This window comes from Balaenoptera ricei, chromosome 6 (assembly GCF_028023285.1).
Source record: "Balaenoptera ricei isolate mBalRic1 chromosome 6, mBalRic1.hap2, whole genome shotgun sequence".
Classification (NCBI taxonomy): Eukaryota; Metazoa; Chordata; class Mammalia; order Artiodactyla; family Balaenopteridae; genus Balaenoptera; species Balaenoptera ricei.
Window position 1 is genome coordinate 38,184,551 of NC_082644.1, and position 18,654 is coordinate 38,203,204.

The 18,654-nt window shown below is 38.3% G+C and overlaps 1 protein-coding gene across 5 annotated transcripts in view; it reads left to right on the forward strand.

Annotated features, from left to right (window-relative positions):
• Positions 1-18,654, forward strand: part of TUT7 (terminal uridylyl transferase 7) — a 60,433-nt gene that overhangs the window by 32,173 nt on the left and 9,606 nt on the right. For 2 of the 5 annotated variants that reach the window (XM_059924492.1, XM_059924491.1), the window contains 11 exons: positions 4,274-4,377; positions 5,046-5,135; positions 5,989-6,102; positions 6,277-6,354; positions 6,975-7,152; positions 10,521-10,568; positions 10,650-10,741; positions 12,080-12,195; positions 13,393-13,718; positions 15,892-15,968; positions 16,334-16,397. In XM_059924492.1, the coding sequence (XP_059780475.1) occupies positions 4,274-4,377; positions 5,046-5,135; positions 5,989-6,102; positions 6,277-6,354; positions 6,975-7,152; positions 10,521-10,568; positions 10,650-10,741; positions 12,080-12,195; positions 13,393-13,718; positions 15,892-15,968; positions 16,334-16,397 (1,287 nt within the window). Of the gene's footprint in view, positions 1-4,273; positions 4,378-5,045; positions 5,136-5,988; positions 6,103-6,276; positions 6,355-6,974; positions 7,153-10,520; positions 10,569-10,649; positions 10,742-12,079; positions 12,196-13,392; positions 13,719-13,819; positions 14,802-15,891; positions 15,969-16,333; positions 16,398-18,654 lie in introns of those variants that run through there. The other 3 variants (XM_059924495.1, XM_059924493.1, XM_059924494.1) reach the window with 3 other exon arrangements.

Consider the following 18,654-nt stretch of genomic DNA (forward strand, 5'->3'; position numbering starts at 1 on the left):
ATGCCATTAACATATTCTCCTGCCTCTCTTTGTCAGAGGCAGCTATGGATGCTGTTAACAGTGAGAGTCTTCTTTTAAAATGTGGTTCATCAAACTTCTGTGCTAAGAGTTGAAAATGAAAGTGAGCAAGATATTGTCGTTGCCTTTGTGGAACTTAAAATCCGTGCGCCATCCATGAAAAGCTTTCTTATATCTTAGTCAAGAGTAGACTTAAATTCACAGCGTGGGCATGCACACATACATACATACATACATACATACATACATACACATAAATATGCACCTGGAATGCCCCTTTTTGTTGCATTCTTTTTTTTAATAAATTTATTTATATTTTATTTATTTATTTTTGGCTGCATTGGGTCTTCGTAGCTGCACGTGGGGGCTACTCTTTGTTGCGGTGCACGTGCTTCTCATTGTGGTGGCTTCTCTTGTTGCAGAGCACGGGCTCTTAGGTGCGTGGGCTTCAGTAGTTGTGGCGCATGGGCTTAGTTGCTCCGTGGCATTTGGGATCTTCCCACACCAGGGCTTGAACCCGTGTACCCTGCATTGGCAGGCGGATTCTTAACCACTGCACCACCAGGGAAGTCCCTGTTGCATTTTTTTATTTCCAGGAGTTTAAAGAGGATAGCGTGTTATTTAAATAACAGGGGAAAAAAACTTAATTTTGGTTTATTCCTAATGAAAACCTAGCACATCAGTATTTTTTTTAATATGCTTTGATATAATTTTTTTGGTCATTGAAATAAGCATTTGGGGAATTTTACCTCTAAAGATCATATGCTTTTTTATTTTTATTTTTGAAGATTATGCAAAGAAACTAAATTGCTAAGCTTCCGTGACTATTAGTTATTTAGTACTGAGCTAGGTTTTGACTTTTGATTTTGAAATAATTTCAAAGTTAAAGGAAAGCAGCAAAAATTGTATGAAGAACTCTGTCTATCCTTCATTCAGATCCACCAGTTGTTAACATTTTACCACATTTGATTGATCATTCTGTCTCTTGCTTGCTCACAATTTTTTTCTGTACCATATGAGATTAAGCTGCAAACATCACGTCCCTTTCCCCTAAATACCTGTGTGTATTTCCTAAGAATGAACCATGTTAAAAATAGGTCATTTTTAGACTAGAAATGACTGTTACATACAGATTACAATGTAATGCAGATTGCATGGAACAAAAATGGAATAATAGCTATAGGACTATGATTAAGAAAGCAGTCTCCCCACGTATTTTATTGGGTACCTGTTATGTGCTCAGCACTGTGTTGGGCACTTAGGGGTGGTAGAAGAATAAGTCTATACAGATCTTCGACAGCTTTCAGATCTCAAAGGTAAGATAATCTCACAGGCTATGTAACAATGTGTGGTAGTATTCATTTATTAAAATGAGTTGTAGAAACTACAGCAAGTATTAAATAACTTCTCAGGAGAGAGAGATTCTGGGAAGAGAGTTGGGTAGGGGAGGTTCATGGAAGAGATGGGCTTTTTCTGATCTCAGATGATGATGAACATGATTTGAAAAGGATAGGAAGAGAAGTCGTTTCTAAGATGCATGGATGTGAGTGCGAGAATCACTGTAATATATTTTGTAGGACAGTGAGAAGATTGGTACATTTTGAGAGGAATTTCAAGTGGGAACTATTAGGAGATAAGGTAAAGTCTGTAGATATTTGGAAGCCACTGAACTTTCTTCAGAGGGGAGAAACCCGATAAAAGCAAAACTTAAACTTTTTTAGGGAGCTGATATACTCTTAGGGAAGATATAATCTAAGTGACAGGGCAGAAGGACCTTAACCAGATGCCAGTGATCCTAAAAGGAAAAGAATATGAGAGATTCCAAAGGGAAATTTCCTAGAATTGGAACCTACAAGTAGGAAATAAGGGTTCAGGCTGATGTCTGGGTACTTGAGAAGTGGGAATGTTTGCAGAGAACACGAGCGTGCCATGAAGCTATAATCTCCAAGAGTTAACAGTACAGCAAGTAGTTAGAAATATGGAGTTGTCAGTTAGGATTGAAGAACAAAATGAAACAGTTTTGTATTGAAATGCTTGAAGGAAGAAAGAGAGACAGAAGCCAAGAATAAAACAGAATTCCATGGGATCATTTGAGAGAAGTTGAGGACCAAGTTTTAATTCTTGAGTGTAGAAATTAGGGAAGGACACTGAAAAAGGAGCTATTGGAATGGTAAAATAGGAACCAGGATGCTGTGCTATGAATAAATCCTAGAGAACAGGCTTAGAAGTGTCATACTGGTTAACAGGGTCAAATTCTAGAATGGGAAGGAGATTGAGAAAAAGGATATCTAATTTAGAGCCAGTATAGCAAAGTAGTTAATGGGGCTTCTAGAATCAGACTCTCTAGTTTTAAACCTTGGGTACCCGCTTTCTGGCTGTGTGATCCCCAAAAGTCACTCAACTTCATTATGAGCACTCAGTTTCTCATCTATAAAGCAGGAACAACAGTAATAGCATTTAAGATTAAGAAAGGCAATACAGGGCTTCCCTGGTGGCGCAGTGGTTGAGAGTCTGCCTGCTAATGCAGGGGATATGGGCCCTGGTCTGGGAAGATCCCACATGCCGCGGATCAACTAGGCCCGTGAACCACAACTACTGAGCCTGCGCGTCTGGAGCCTGTGCTCCGCAACAAGAGAGGCCGCGATAGTGAGAGGCCCGCGCACCGCGATGAAGAGTGGCCCCCGCTTGCCACAACTAGAGAAAGCCCTCGCACAGAAACGAAGACCCAACACAGCCAAAAATAAATAAATAAATTAATTAATTAAAAAAAAAATAAAATAAAGGCAATACATTAAACTACAGGGCCTGACATACGCTAAGTGTTCAGTAAGTACGAGCTTCCTTGCCTCTCCTCCCTATCGGTGTGTTAGACTTCTTCTGTCTCCAGCACAGACCTTTTTTGCTGAAATTTCTTTCATCTGTGTACTTTTTTTCTAAATTCCAGACCACTAGGTATCTGCCCTCTAGCTATCACCACTTAACTCTCTCAGAAGGAGCTCAAACCGCAACATCTCAGGATGAGCTCATCTTTCTCTTTACTGCCTCCCTTCTGCTACAGCCACCACTATCTGCTCGTCCTTCTGAATCCTCTTTCTTGCTTATTGACATTGGCTTCCTTGGAATCACCAAAATGAATGAAGTGATAATTAGCCTGTCCTAGACTAGGTTCAGTAGATTCAGTCATACCTAGATTTGAATCCCAGCTCCACAATTCACCAACTGCACATTCCTAAGCACGTTCATTTCTCGGGGTCTCTGTTTCCTCATCTTTTGGGTAAGGGTGAATGGTCTGAGGAAGTAATGTTTGTAAAGGAATCTAGGTACTCAGGAAATGGTCTTACTGTTACAGCCCTCCTTCTCCCTTATCACCCCTACTTCTACTTCCCCAACCCATCCAGTTATGGATGCTCTCACACATGTCCTACTGCTTCTCTGCCAGGTCAGTTTTTATAATGGTCACTTAGTCTCTCTTCCGGGTGCCTCCAGTCTATCCATTGCCAGGGACCTTGTCTAAATAGATGTGGTCAGTGATTCTCCCCAACTTATACCAGTTCATTGGCATTTCTTTGCCTTTAAGGATGTATATGTTCCCTATTTGGACTCTTCCCAGTTTTTACCACATCTCCTATTACTCATTATTTCTTTCCCTCAAGTCCACTCTGTAGCCTGAACAATTCCATGGAAGTTCCCTGAACATGCCGTTCTATTTCAGGCATCTACCCTTTCCCTGTGCAGTTTTCCTTGCCCGGTAAATCCCCTCAGCCTTCTCTTTTTTTGCCTGTTCTTTTTCAAAGCCTAGCTCAAGCAATTTACTTCTCTGTTGAAGTTGATTCCTTTCTTTTACTGACATAGCTTCTAGCTCCAGGATGAGTAATTTTTGTTTTGAGGATTCTGATGATTACCCCTATGGGCTTTTCTCCATATTATATGTGTAGTCATATGGAGAGAATAGGCAGGGCCCACACAGTCCAGATTCTGTAGTAGTTTCCTCTGTTGTGGTGTTAATCAGACTGACAGCCCTATGCACATGCACATGATCCATTGAGTTCCTGAAGAGCAGTGACTGCCTTGTTCATTCTTGTTACTTCAGATATTGATGTGTTTAACAAATGTAAACTTTGCCAGAAGAGTCTTCCCAGATGTTTGTTAATAACAGAGAATTCTTTGACTAGTCTTAGTGACCCACATTAACATAAGAGCAACTTAATATCCCCTGCTGCTGTATTTAATGACACTATCTTATTTCCCAACCTAGGGCTGAGAAACATCTTGCCTATTACAACAGCAAAGGTGCCAATTGTAAAGTTCTTCCATTTGAGAAGTGGTCTGGAAGTGGACATCAGTTTGTATAACACATTGGTAAGATTTTCTTTAGACTTTTTCTTTATGGTGATTAAGGGGAACAAGTATCTCTTAATTTACACAGTCTTTCAGTAAAATTAAGCCATTCATTTCATCCAGTTCATTCTTTCAGTAGTTATTTATGAGTGCTTGCTAAGTGCCTGGCAGTGTTCTGAGACTGGGGATATAACATAGAATTGAGTTAATATTAGTATTCATTTAAAATGAGGTCAGAGTGGCAAGTGCTTTTTGTTTGGCTTGAACTTTGTTTTAATTTTGGAGTGTGTGTGTGTGTGTGTGTGTGTGTGTGTGTGTGTGTCTTTGGTCTCATACCTGGTTTGTTTCAGGGCTTTATGGGACCTCTCTGGCCCCTAAGGACATTTAATTTGAATAATGGGCATGGAGGGGGGGGTTGCAGATCTTACACTGACTTAAATGGAACTGATTATTTTAATAGCCCATATTTTCTAGGAATGTTTAGACTAAGGAGGCCTGAGATCAGATGTCACTTATAATTCTTATCTAGTAAGTTAATGAAGTTTGTCTTCAAACTTCAAAAAAATATTAGTTTCAGTCTAAATGTCTTCATCCTAGAATGAAGTACAGTGTAAACCTTTTCAGAATATTCCATCTTAAAACTTTTTCTTCTAACTAGTAGACTTATAGTGTAATTTCCCTTTTAACAGGCCCTTCATAACACAAGGCTCTTATCTGCTTATTCAGCCATTGATCCCAGAGTGAAATATTTGTGCTATACCATGAAAGTATTTACAAAGGTGAGTATGCTTCCTCTTGTGATTTATCAGGAAATTTCATTACATCTTCAACCTTGTTGAAAACATAAGTCCGTAACAGAAACAGACTCAGTGATATAGAAAACAAACTAGTGGTTACCAGTGGGAAGAGGGACGTGGAGCGATAGGGGTATTATGGGATTAAGAGACACAAAGTACTATGTATAAAGTAAATAAGCAGCAAGGATATATTGTACAGCACAGAGAATATAGCCATTATTTTGCAAAAACTTTTTTTTTTTTTTTTTTTTGGCCTCACCACACGGCTTGTGGGATTTTAGTTCCCTGACCAGGGATTGAACCCGGGCCCTCGTCAATAAGAGTGCAGGGTCCTAACCACTGGACCTCCAAGGAATTCCCTATTTTGTTATAACTTTAAACGGACTATAGTCTATAAAAATATTGTATCACTATGTTGTACACCTGAAACTAATATAATATTGTAAATCAACTATACTTCAATTAAAAAAAGAAAAAGAAAAGTGTGTATTTTTAAAGAACCATAGCCATGTCAAATGCTTCTTTTAACTATTTGAGAAGCCCTACTCAGCAAGCTAAAATTTTGTGGCTTAAATTTTACATGGTAACCTAATATTGTTTCTGGCTGATAGTTCCACAGCTTTGTTGGGGTTTGTTTTGCTTTGATTTTTATTTATTTATTTATTTTTTTGGTTGGTCTTATTTGGTTTTGTTGGCATATTTTAGCATTTGAAAATGTAATTTTTATATTAGTGCCCTCTAGAAGCACCTTACTCTTAGTGACAATAGAATAGATGCAAGTGTAGCAGAAGACATTGGTGGTCTTTCCTTTGTTCCTCCTTTTCCTTCCCCCCAGATGTGCGATATTGGCGATGCTTCTAGAGGCAGCTTATCGTCATATGCATACACGCTTATGGTGCTATATTTTCTCCAGCAGAGGAACCCACCAGTCATTCCTGTCCTTCAAGAGGTATTAGTAAAAGAAATTGTATTTCTCATCTGTAGAGCTGGGTGATCTTCGAGCCCTCTTCCTTCTCTAAAATTCTGTGGTTCTGTAGTTAAAATTTTTACTATTTTCCTACAAGTTTTTGTATCAATGCATTAAGTTTGTAATCCATACTAATAGTTTAAAAATTAATTTCAGATATACAAAGGTGAAAAGAAACCTGAAATATTTGTTGATGGCTGGAATATTTATTTTTTTGATCAAATAGATGAACTGGTACGTATTTTAATAGTAAAGACTTTTTACATCCTTGACTGAAAGTTACCTATACTATTCTGTAGTGTAGTTGGTCAACAACTATATTATCACTTGTAATATTTATTTATATTATGATAGTAAAAAACAAATAGCATATACAGATGATTCCTTTGAAGTTGAAAACATTTTTTTTTTAAGCCAGGTGAGTTTCTAGGGACTATATCCAGGATTTCTTTAATGCCTAATAATTCCAAATGGGCAAGTAACTTTATTCCAAATGAACAAATATTTGCTCTGTGGTTTCCTACGGAGAGTTTGGAAAGACTCTTAGTTACAGAGATATAATAATCAGGTGTCACCAAGGCTCTTAAAATTTATTTCCAGATTCTTCCACAAACATGCATTCTGAGGTTTGGCATTTAAAACCCTGAGGACTTTCTGTCTCCAAGTCATAGGGTAGAGATTAATAAACTCATGTAAATGATATTTTAAAATAGAAAAGTTATATAATTGTATTTTTATGTATTTAAACTCTAGCTAATTAAAATAAATCCAGATTTACTCCCTAAGATACAAATGACTGTTGATATTAACACTTTACTATAGAGCATGATATCTCTTGTTCCTTCTATTTCTAGCCCACCTATTGGCCAGAATATGGAAAAAATACAGAATCTGTTGGGCAGCTATGGTTGGGACTTCTTCGTTTCTACACAGAGGAATTTGATTTTAAAGAACATGTTATTAGCATCAGGAGAAAAAGTCTGCTTACAACTTTTAAGAAACAGTGGACATCAAAATACATTGTTATTGAAGGTACAAATAAAATCAGACTTAAAACTGAATAGAATATAGAGATGGAACTGTGAGGGTGTTCCTCCTCCTTGCAGAGCTCTTCCAGAGCAGCCATGAGCCACTGATCGGGGTGCACCTTGCAGCCATCCCGTTACTGTCCACGTCAGGCAGACTTGTCTGTTTCCAGCTTAAAGATCTATTTTTAAATGGCTGATGCCCTCCCGTGGGGTCTCTCACAAATCCAAAAGTCTTTGTTCACCATGACAAGTCCTTTACCTATGTTTAACAGGTACTGGAGAATAAGGTTGCTATAGAGGTAAGCCAGCTTCAAAATAGTGGGACTTTTAAAACCTTCCTAAGTGGGGGTTTGAAGAGTGCCACCGAAAGTCAATTTTCAAGATCCTTATTTGCTGTTTATCGATGGAGGAGTTTACCTATAAGTAGTTATATATAAAATTTGACATTTATTTCACCCATGCTGAAGCCTTCCTTGAATGCTAATAAGATCCATGGGCCATTGTGTTTGTATTGATATTTGATTGTTTATTTCCACTTTGGGAGATTTTTGTTTCTATCTTTGTAGATTTTTTTATTAACTATATATATATTTATATATTCACCGAATTATTTTCAATGGTTGCTCAGTACTGGGTTTTTTTTATTGTTGTGTACTTGTTTTACAATATTATATTAGCTTCCTGTGTATAAAATAGTGATTCAATATTTTTATAGATTATTCTTCATTTAAAGTTATTATAAAATATTGGCTATATTCCCTGTGCTGTACAGTATATTCTTGTTGCTTATCTATTTGATATATAGTAGTTTGTGTCTCTTAATCCCATACCCCTATCTTGCCCCTCCTCATTTCCCTTTCCCTACTGGTAACCACTAGTTTGTTCTCTGTATCTGTGAGTCTGTTTCTGTTTCGTTACATTCGTTTGTTTTATTTTTTAGATTCCACATAAAAATGATCAATTTGTGGGATTTTTAGTTTTAAAGACAAAATGGAGTTTAAATGCTTAAAAATGAATTGAGAAATGGCTTAAATATTTTGTTGATTTTGGTCTTTTTTTATTTAATATAATCATATCACCTAAATAATGTGTTACTTTAGGTTATGCTTTTATCATTACTTCTGCTTATTGACAGTATTAAAATACTGGGAACATTTGTAAAATTAAATTCAGATGACAATGGGTTATACATACAGTTTTAACTTTTTGGTATCTGATATATCAAAAACATAGAACTCTGTCTTAAACCTTTCCATTATCACAGTGGGTTCTTATGGTCTGCCAATTATTAATATTTTTTTCTTAATTTTTTGAAGCCTCATTATCTTTTGCTTTTAACTTTACGTTATTTACAAAGGAGCCATTAGCAATAGGCTATATTAGAAGGAAGACTTTTAACTAGTTATTCTAGAATTGAGAAATCTCAGTGGTGGTAGTTTGTAGTGTTTGTACAATAGCTAACATCGTAGTATCTCTGCTGCACCAAGCAAACAAACAAAAATACTTCCACATAGCACACACATAAAAATCACCAGAAGAAAGCATGACCAAACCTACTAGAAAGGTAACCTTCTCGTAGCAGTTATTAGTATAGGGTTAAACTGAGTGAAGGGTCCTATACGCCAGTAAACTCTTAGTGGGTCTAAATCCCAAATGGTATACCCCAGTTATTATACATTAGAAGCATAACAGACAGCCATAAGGAATGCCTCTTTTTACTTCTTTACTCCTTTTGTATGTACCATATACATCCTCCATTTTCTTAATGAGATGATCCCCAAAAAAGGTTTTGGGTTTTTTTATTTCCTTTGCTTTCTTGAATATGTTTTTAGACATTTATTGGAAATAATTAAATATCTACACATAATGGTTAAATTGTGAATTATTCTATGTATATTTATTTTAAATCAAATATAGTATTTTGACTTAGAAATAGTGCTTTACCTGAATTTATTTCATGAACCAGTTTATTCAGATCTCACATACATCTTTGACATCAGCATTTTTTTCATCATTTCTACCACTTTTTGGATCATCTAACATAATATTTCAGATACATCATGTATATATACCTATCTAAGACGTTTGAGATGCAGACATTTCAGATCACATGGGAGGAACTTCCCTGGTGGCGCAGTGGTTAAGAATCCGCCTGCCAACGCAGGGGACATGGTTTTGAGCCCTGGAACGGGAAGATCCCACATGCCGCGGAGCAACTAAGCCCATGCACCACAACTACTGAGCCCACGTGCCACAACTACTGAAGCCCATGCACCTAGAGGCTGTGCTCTGCAACAAAAAGAAGCCACCGCAATGAGAGGCCCGTGCACTGGAACGAAGAGTAGCCTCCGCTCGCCACAACTAGAGAAGGTCTGCGCGCAGCAACGAAGACCCAACGCAGCCAATAAATAAATAAATAAATAAATAAATAAATAAAATTCTAACACAAACCATTTGATTAAAAAAAAAAAAGATCATACGGGAGTCTTTTTTTTTTTGGCTGCATTGGGTCTTCGTTGCTGCGTGCAGGCTTTCTCTAGTTGTGGCGAGCAGGGGCTACTCTTCGTTGAGGTGCACGGGCTTCTTATTGCGGTGGCTTCTCTTGTTGAGGAGCACGGGCTATAGGCGCGTGGGCTTCAGTAGTTGTGGCTCGCGGGCTGTAGAGCATAGGCTTAGTAGTTGTGGTACACGGGCTTAGTTGCTCCTCAGCATGTGGGATCTTCCCAGACCAGGGATCAAACCCGTGTCCCCTGCATTGGCAGGCAGATTCCAACCACTGCACCACCAGGGAAGTCCCAGGAGTCTTTATATAAAGCTTTTACTGGAAATTGAGATCCGGATAGCCATTGGTATGCTACTGGGACAGGTGTGTGTGTCTGTGTATGTTTTAATTTATCTTATGTTTTATGAGCTTCATGATAAATTATTTTCTAAAATGATTTTTTAAAGGCTGTTAATTAGCAGGAACATTCAGTACTAAAATGTTTTAAATATATTTGTGACCTCTATATGCCTCTAAAACTAGCATGATTAGGTAATATCAGACTAATATGTCTTCTCCAAACAGTATTTTGTTGTTCAAAATGAAGCACCTTCTCATAATATGAAGGACTCTTTAAGGATTCAAATGTAAAGCAATACCCTCTTTTCTGATGGATACTTTTGGGGGAAAACTTGCCTTATATTTAGGAATATATATATTAGTTAGTTGTATTATAGACTTAAAACTCATTAAAAAGGCAGTCATTTAATACTTTTATTAATGATGAAGTATGTAACACTTTCTTGTTATATAGACCTCACTTAATATATGAATACTGGTATTTCCTATTTGATTATCTTTTTTTGTTTTCATTAATTTTCTTTACTTAGATCCATTTGATTTGAATCATAATCTTGGAGCTGGATTATCAAGGAAAAGTAAGTTACTTTGTTTATAAATATTAATGCCATCTCTTTTCCTTTTAATTCCTCTAATTGAGCCTTTACTCTTCTTCTTAGTGACAAATTTTATAATGAAAGCATTTATAAATGGGAGAAGAGTATTTGGTATTCCAGTCAAAGGATTTCCAAAGGACTACCCCTCAAAAATGGTAAGTGTTGGAAACACAAAAAACCAATTCGAAAAGCCATTTAAGCACCTAATTTGTATACATTACTTCAGTAATAATCTAAATACTCTGGAAGTTTGGTGAGTCTAGCCAAGATAAAAACCTTTTAATAAACATCCCTGTTTTGAAGCCATTTATCAGGAGAACAGGAAGAGAGAGCCAGAAGTGGAGTTTGGGTGGGAAAATTAATAATTTTGTTGCTGCTGCTTTTCCTCGGTAACACACATTGGTGGCACTGCTGTCCCAGCAAGCATTCAGCTCCATACCAGCCTCTGCAAACCCAGTTTGCACATATCTACGGACATCCCCCACCCCCTCATATGACATCTAGATTTTTCCAGTCTGCTTGCAAAGAGTAATAAATCCCTTAATGGAACAAGAGAGAGTCAGTGCTGCCTGTACTAAAGATCTGTCTGTTCTCATATAACCTAATAATCAGGTTTTTATGGAACCACACTCATTAAAAACAAAACGAAATTGCATTATAAAAATTCATTTCAGTGAGAGAAAACGGGAAGGGGTTAGGAACTAGAGAGTTTTATGTTAAAAATAAAGGGGTTTTTTTCCTTCATTAATTTTCTTAATAAAGACTTTTTAAATGATCCTTAAATTATTGGGTTGTATAAGCATGTTCAGCATTTGATTACATCTCTACGTCTAGTTTTTGCTAGATACTGCTGTGGTGGTCTTCTACACCAGTGCTTTTGAAACTTGTTCAAACAAATCACCTGGGGGTTTTGTCAAAATGCAAGTTCTGATTCAGGAGGTCTGGGGTGGGGCCCAAGACTGTATGTCCTACAAGCTCCCAGGTGATGCCACTTCTGCTGGTACCCACCTTAATTTTGGTGGCAAAGAGGCTAGAGTCCAGACCATTGTCATTCCTTTCCTCTGATATTTTCCTTCAGAAGCCACAACAAAGCAACAGCACATAGCTTCTTTCTTTTTAGGTCTTAGCCTTTTCATTTTATGAGAAAATGAAGTCTTTGTACCTGGCCTCAGCTTCCCCCAAGTCCTAGGAAGCTGACTCACAGGGATGTGTAATGCTTTTGTTTAGAAGTGTGCAAGGGAACAAGCTACCTTTATGGTTAAACAGTGCTCTGCATGATGAATAGTAATAAACAAAAATGAATTTAGGTAAGCCTATCCTTAATTAGACCTCTTAATGGTTTTAGATTTTGGAATTAAGCAATATAATAATAACTATTAAAATTAATATGTCGATGTTGGTGTGTCAGTGAGATTCCTGATTGATATTGGTTAGTTTTTGTGTTTGGATCTCATATTAATAGTTCAGATTTTTATGTATTTATATTCTGCTAGGAGTACTTTTTTGATCCAGATGTGCTAACTGAAGGTGAGCTGGCCCCCAATGATAGATGTTGCCGAATATGTGGGAAAATTGGACACTTCATGAAGGACTGTCCTATGAGGAGAAGGTAAGCAAGTATTCAAAAGGGGTGGTTTTGTTTTTGTTTTCTTACTGTACCAGTTTTTAAATGAGGTTCTCTTGTAACATGAAATAAACTTGTATTAAATCCAGCAGTTCTCAGATAAATTTGAGCTTTTTTTACCATGAAAATGAAGTGATTTAAAACATGGCTTTAAGTGCAGATGACTAGGATTAACTAGGGTGTACAGGTGACAGTCTTCCAGGCCCGGTCACCTTTCCTAAGTTTGGGCACAGCCCTAATCATCACTTGATCATTCGGTTATCACACTCTCCAACAGGGATGTAAGAACAAAAGAGGAAACTGAAATCCTTCCCTTTTACAGCAGTGAGAAGTTCAGAATCATTTCAGTCAATGAAAAGTAAAATGGGTTTTTTTTTTTAGGATCTCAATTACCCTTCTATGTACAATAACTGGGGTGTACTCTGTGGGAATTTAGACTCATTAATACTTTAGGGTACTGTAGTACCCTTCACTTGTATGCATTTTAATTCTTAATAATTGCTATGGTGACCTACTCAATTTGGTCACCGTGCTTTCTTAGGATAATGATTGCAGGAGGGCAGAGGGGGACATGGTTTTGGTTGCTTGTTTGGGACATATTCTTGTTTTGGAGTGGTGGTGGTGTTTTTAACTGGATGGTAATATTCTCATTTAAAAACATGCCACTTAAAATAAGTCACCATCTGGAATTCAAGGCTCTTATTTAGTACTTTATTTTTATTCAGATAATAGTCACTGATCATGTAGGGCAAGGAAGAAATAATTTTGACAGTTTAAGAACACAAGTCTCCTTATAACCGTTGTTTCCTTGTGAACCTAAAGTTTCATGTCTCAAGTTTCCAGTGCTGGTAAAGAATGCTCATGGGCCAGAAAGGTTTAAGAAATCACTCCAAGGATAATTTGAGTTTCATTGCATCAGTATCAGAGTAGGTATTAAATTAAGGAGTTCCACTAATTGCAAAAACTGGTTTTACAGCACTAGAGTACTTGTGAAAATGAAAAAAACTACACCCTTAAGCCCTGAGGTTGCTTCTTAATAGAGAAGATGAACTTAAATTGTTAAATTCTTGTTTTTCCCTCTGATGCCTTCTATATCTGGTTGTCTTCTAAACCTGGAGTGGTCTTAGGAATTTATTTAGGTTTTTGTTCAGATTTTTCTTACTAATATTATATCTTCTACAGAGTGAGGCGACGGCGAGATCAGGAAGATACCCTGAACCAAAGATACCCCGAGAACAAAGAGAAAAGAAGCAAAGAAGACAAAGAAATTCAAAACAAGTACACAGAGAGGGAGGTATCAACAAAAGAAGATAAGCCCATGCAGTGCACACTTCAGAAAGCCAAGCCAGTGAGGGCAGCTGTTGACCTGGGGAGAGAGAAGATTCTCAGGCCACCAGTGGAAAAATGGAAGAGACAAGATGACAAAGACTTAAGAGAAAAACGTTGTTTTATTTGTGGAAGAGAAGGGCATATTAAAAAGGAATGCCCACAGTTTAAAGGCACTTCAGGTATGCACACCCATCACACCTTGATGTTTGCACTCACATCTCAAGGGAAATCTCTTTTTTAGAGTTCTTAACTATTTTATTTATATTTATTTCTTTAACAGATCTATTTACTGGAAAAGATTTTGTTTTTAAGAAGGTGAACCCACCTCTCCTGCCTTTACTTCTGACCCTCTATATGTCTTGAACACTTATTGCTGGTTTTTTGAGAGGCTTATCAGAGTCATTCGGTTGACTTTTCTGATAAGATTATCAGTGAATTGAAGACCTGGTAATCCCCAGTACCTAAAAAAATGCAACCTAAGCGACCAGAAAACAAGCTGCCACTTGAGCCTTGCTACTCAGTGTGTGTGCTTCTGAAATGGAAGCAGTGCCGGGCCATGGGGGAGTGACCTCAGGACACCACACAGTGCGTGCAGGAGCCGCTTGTATTGTTGTTTAAATACATGGGCGCACAGGCCTAGCAAGGGGACTAGAAGTAGAAGGGTTACGCAGTTAATGGTGCCTCTACCTGCAGAGGATTGTCTGCATTTCATCATTTTAATAATTTTCTGCAGTGAGCATGATTATTCTTATGACGAGGAAAAATATGTGGATACTATCAATCAGTCCATAGTTGAAAATCATCCACAGATCTTGCCCCTTTGAGTTGTCAGATCTTAATCCACTTTTTCTATTAAATGGGTGAAGTGTCCGTTATGGGCATCTTTTTAACAGACTATTAAGAGTAAGGGTTCTTTGTGTGGGGGGGATAAGTTATGGTTTACAAAGCAGTTTATACACTCTCACTTTCTTTTCTCAGAACAACCCTGTGAAAGTGGATGAAATTTGATTAGCATGGAAATGAAACCCTGAGAAATAATGTTTTTGATTAAAGTGGTAACCCTCTTCCTGTCCTCAGTTGTAAATGTTTATGTGCAGCATAAAGAAATGTCAGCACTGACAGCTTCCTTAAAGTACTCACGCTAGTCCTTGTCGTTCCTGCAACACTAATACCTCTCTTCCATTGTATGATATCATATCAGCAATATAGTATCTCTTTTTTTTAAGGTAGAAAATTTTTAGATCAGCTATCCTTATTTTTTTTTAAATGAGCTTATATGAAAAGAAGTATATTTTTCAATTGTTTTCATTACTGATTTTAAAATAGGACTTAAATGTTTATGAACGTTACAGCTTCAGCTTGTCCTAATTCTAAGGAATTCAAATTCAAACTTTTTTGCCCTAACAAGGGACATATAGCAGAATAAAATGATCTTCTTTTATAATTATAAGAGGTAAAATGTTTAAGAGAAATTAAAAGCAATAGCTAACATTCATTGAGCACTTACGATGGGTAATTTCATCTCATTTTCACCACAGCCCCATTAAATGTGGTATTATTGATGTCTCCAGTTTACAGATGAGGAAACTGTAAACAGTATAGATAAGATGTAATACAGTCTCACCAAAATTCCTTTTGTAGGCTAACCTTCAGAAAACTCAGGTTTTGTGTTTACTCAGAGCAGGAGCATTGCGTTCCTCTTTGGTACAACAAAGTGGTGAAGGAATGCCCCTGTCCTCCCGCAGCTTGGATGGATCTCTTCTTTCTAGCTAGTAGCAAGTTTTAAGTTGCCTACTAGTGAAGCTCTCAAAATAGTTAGAGCAGGGAATTCCCTGGCCGTCCAGTGGTTGGGACTCGGGGCGCTTTCACTGCTATGGGCCAATCTGTGGTCAGGGAACTAAGATCTGACCAAAATTTTTTTTAAAAAAGTAGTTAGAGTGGTGATTCTGGCTGCCTACAGGGCAGTAGCAAATCAAAGAGAGATGGGATATCCTGGGGCAGGGATGGGGTATTATCAAAGCTACGGAAAGCACTAGAATCTTGGTTTCTTCAGACTGCAGTGTTTTCACATTAAATCAAGTAGTCATAATATAAAAGTAAAATAAAAAGGGGAGGAATGGGGCTAGAGTATGGTGAATTTCCTCCAAGAGCAAAATTAAAAATAATCAGCTTCTTTCTGTCTGAAAATTATGTTGCTCCCACTCATTTCTTCCGGTACGTTATGGTTTTGTCCACACAGTATACTGAGTAGAGTTTCTGTCATATCAACAGAAAATCTTTCTGTGAAAGTTTGAAACAGGGCTACTACTTTCAATTTAAAGTAGGAACAAAAAGTGCTGATTTCTTTCTCAGGTCTGTCTAAATCTGATTGTGTATTTGGATCCCCTTCTTCACCTAGCCCTTTGAGACCAACTGGCGCATTTGTTCAGGTAAACCTAGCTCAGGCCTGAGCAGGAAGCCCTCCCATCCTCCGTCTCTCCTGCAAACACGTACTGAGTGCTAGCAGCTCTGTGCCAGGTGCTCAGAGGCGCTGGGCTGCCCCAGGCCCTGTCTCCATCCTCGTGGCTCCTCTGCTCTGCCTGAGGCGCAGGGTGCGGTGAGCTTGCTGTGCACCAGCTCGCCAGGTGTGCTTTAAGGGGTCCTGCAGACAGATGTGTCTTGCTTGTTGATTAACTTGCAAAGTTCTGCCACCCACATGCCTAATTTCAGCTCTCCTTGGATTTGGTTACAGTTTTCAGGCTGTTTCGGATGCTGTTCCTTTCGACTTTGTAAACCAGTCTATTTCATTTTTTAGGCAGTGCTTTTACATGAAGACCAAAAGAAACAAAAAACATCTATATTTTTGAGTCCCCAGTCAGGTATGTGGGTTTGAAAAAAAAAAAATGTGTGTTATTTTATTTACTGCATAGTGTACCACATGCCTTTTGAGGCACTTCCTGTGAATAAGTGGTTTTAACAGGGATTGGACATCAGAATCACTTGGGGAACTTTTAAAAATACAGCTGCCCTGCCCCCACCTTCATTTCTTAAATCAGATGCTTCAGGGGCTAGGCTTAGGCCTGTGTATTTTTTAAATGTTCTAGGTGATTCTTATACAATCCTTGAGTAGGAACCATAGTCTAGTTATTTGTTCCTCTTCTAACTTTTTGTTTCTGCTTTGAAATTGCCACTGTCTTGTCAGCAGTGTATTCTCCTCATGGAGATTATTTACCATGCACCAAAGTAAGGAAAGAAAGTAATCATGACCTGAACACTCTCTCTCTCAGCTGCGTCATTTATTCATTCCTTCAACAAATATTTATTAAGCCACACCTCCCACCCACCCACCCCCTCTAAGTTCAGGGTGTGGTTCTAAACACTGAAGATACAGCAGTGAACCAGCAAAGCCCCTTCTCTCATTTACTCTGCATTCTTGTCAGAAGAGAGAGAAATATTTCATGTGGGACAGATGCTAAGAAATATAAAGCAGGAAAAGGGAAAGAGAATTTTGGGAGGGAGGAGGCCTCTCTGATAAAGTAACATTTAAGCAGAGAATCAAGTGAAAGAAAGAGGCAAGTCAAGAGGAAATTGGAGTTAGACTCTTACAACAGAGCTGAGAACAGTTTTGTCCTGGGTGGGTGACACTAAGTGGGATGAGGGTAAGGAGGGTTGGTTGGAGATGAGGTCAAGGGTATACAACTGTGGGTCATGCAGCTCCTTCAGCAGTGGTAGGGATGGGATTTTTTTTCTCTACATGAGATGGGCAACTGTTGGAGGGTTTTGAGCAAAGGAGTGGTATTATCTGAATTGTTTTAGAAGGTTCATTATGCCGTGAGGAGGCAAGGGTGAAAATTCAAACCAACAGGGAGGCTCCTGCTATATAGTTCAGGGGAGAGCAGAGGACGGCTTAGATGTGGGTAGAAGGGGTGGAGGAAGTGAGGACTGCTAATGTTCTGGAGACTTTAAAGGTAGCGCCAACATGATCTGTTGATGGGTTAGATGATAAAGCATGACAGAAAATCATGAGATTTTGAGAATCAGAGCTGACACTGTGATGTTTGCTCTGAGCAGCTAGAAGAATGGAGTTTGAATTTCCTGTGCTGGGGAACCGTCAGGAAGAACAGATCATGGGGAGAAGTAGAGTTCGGTTTTAGACATGTAAAAGTTTTAAGAGACCTGCTAGATATTGGGTAGAGATGTTGAGTAGCCAAGTAGATATAGGAGCCTGGCATTTAGAGCAAAATCCAGGCTGCAGATACGAATTTGAGGATGCTCAGTGTATAATAGATGGTAGTTAAGCCCTGTGTCTGACTGCGATCACTTAGAAAAGAGAAAAAGCATATAGAGGATCAGGCAAAATAAACCAAGGAGACACAGGAAAAATGGTTCATGGGGGAGGAGAAGCAGCAAGTTGGGTCCTGGAGTCCAAATGGAGAAAGTGCCTCAAAGAGGGAGAATTGACTTCGTGCGAATTGCTGCTCATAGGTCTGTGCACCGAAGACTGAGAATTCAGCATTTTATTTGGCAACACAGAAGTCACTCACTGTGACTTGGAAAAGAGCCATTTCTTTGGAGTGGAGGACAGAAAAACCTGATTGTAGAGAGTTGTGGTGAGAAGTGCTGGAAGAACTGTAGGCTACCTAACTTCAGCTGTGGGTTAGTGCCAGGTGGGGTTAGTGCCCCGTCCCCACCCAGGCCCCAGGCCTAAGGAAAGATGCTAAAAGGGAGGGGGAAATGGGAGGCTGTGAAGGCCTTCTCTTTCCCTTTCTTTCTCTCTCTCTAATCTTCAATAAAGTAGAGTTAAAGGAGGAATATTATATAAGCAAATAGAGCCTGTGTACTCTTTTTAACTCGATTGTATTGTTGATGAGAAAAGTTAAGTTTTTGAAATTTTAAAACTTCATTGATATAACCTGACATTTTTATATATAATGTAAAACAAGCCACATATTTTATGCTCAGCTTTTACATATTGTGTCTTATTGCTAATGTGCAAAGAATGTTTGCTTTTAGATTGGAGAGGTGCCTGTGTTAGTTACAGAGTGTGAAGAGGCTAATCTGTATCTACCATCAGGTGTCGGTTTCTGAGAGAGAGCGCTCTCAGAGCCTCAGCAGCCTAAAGAGTCCCACCATAGA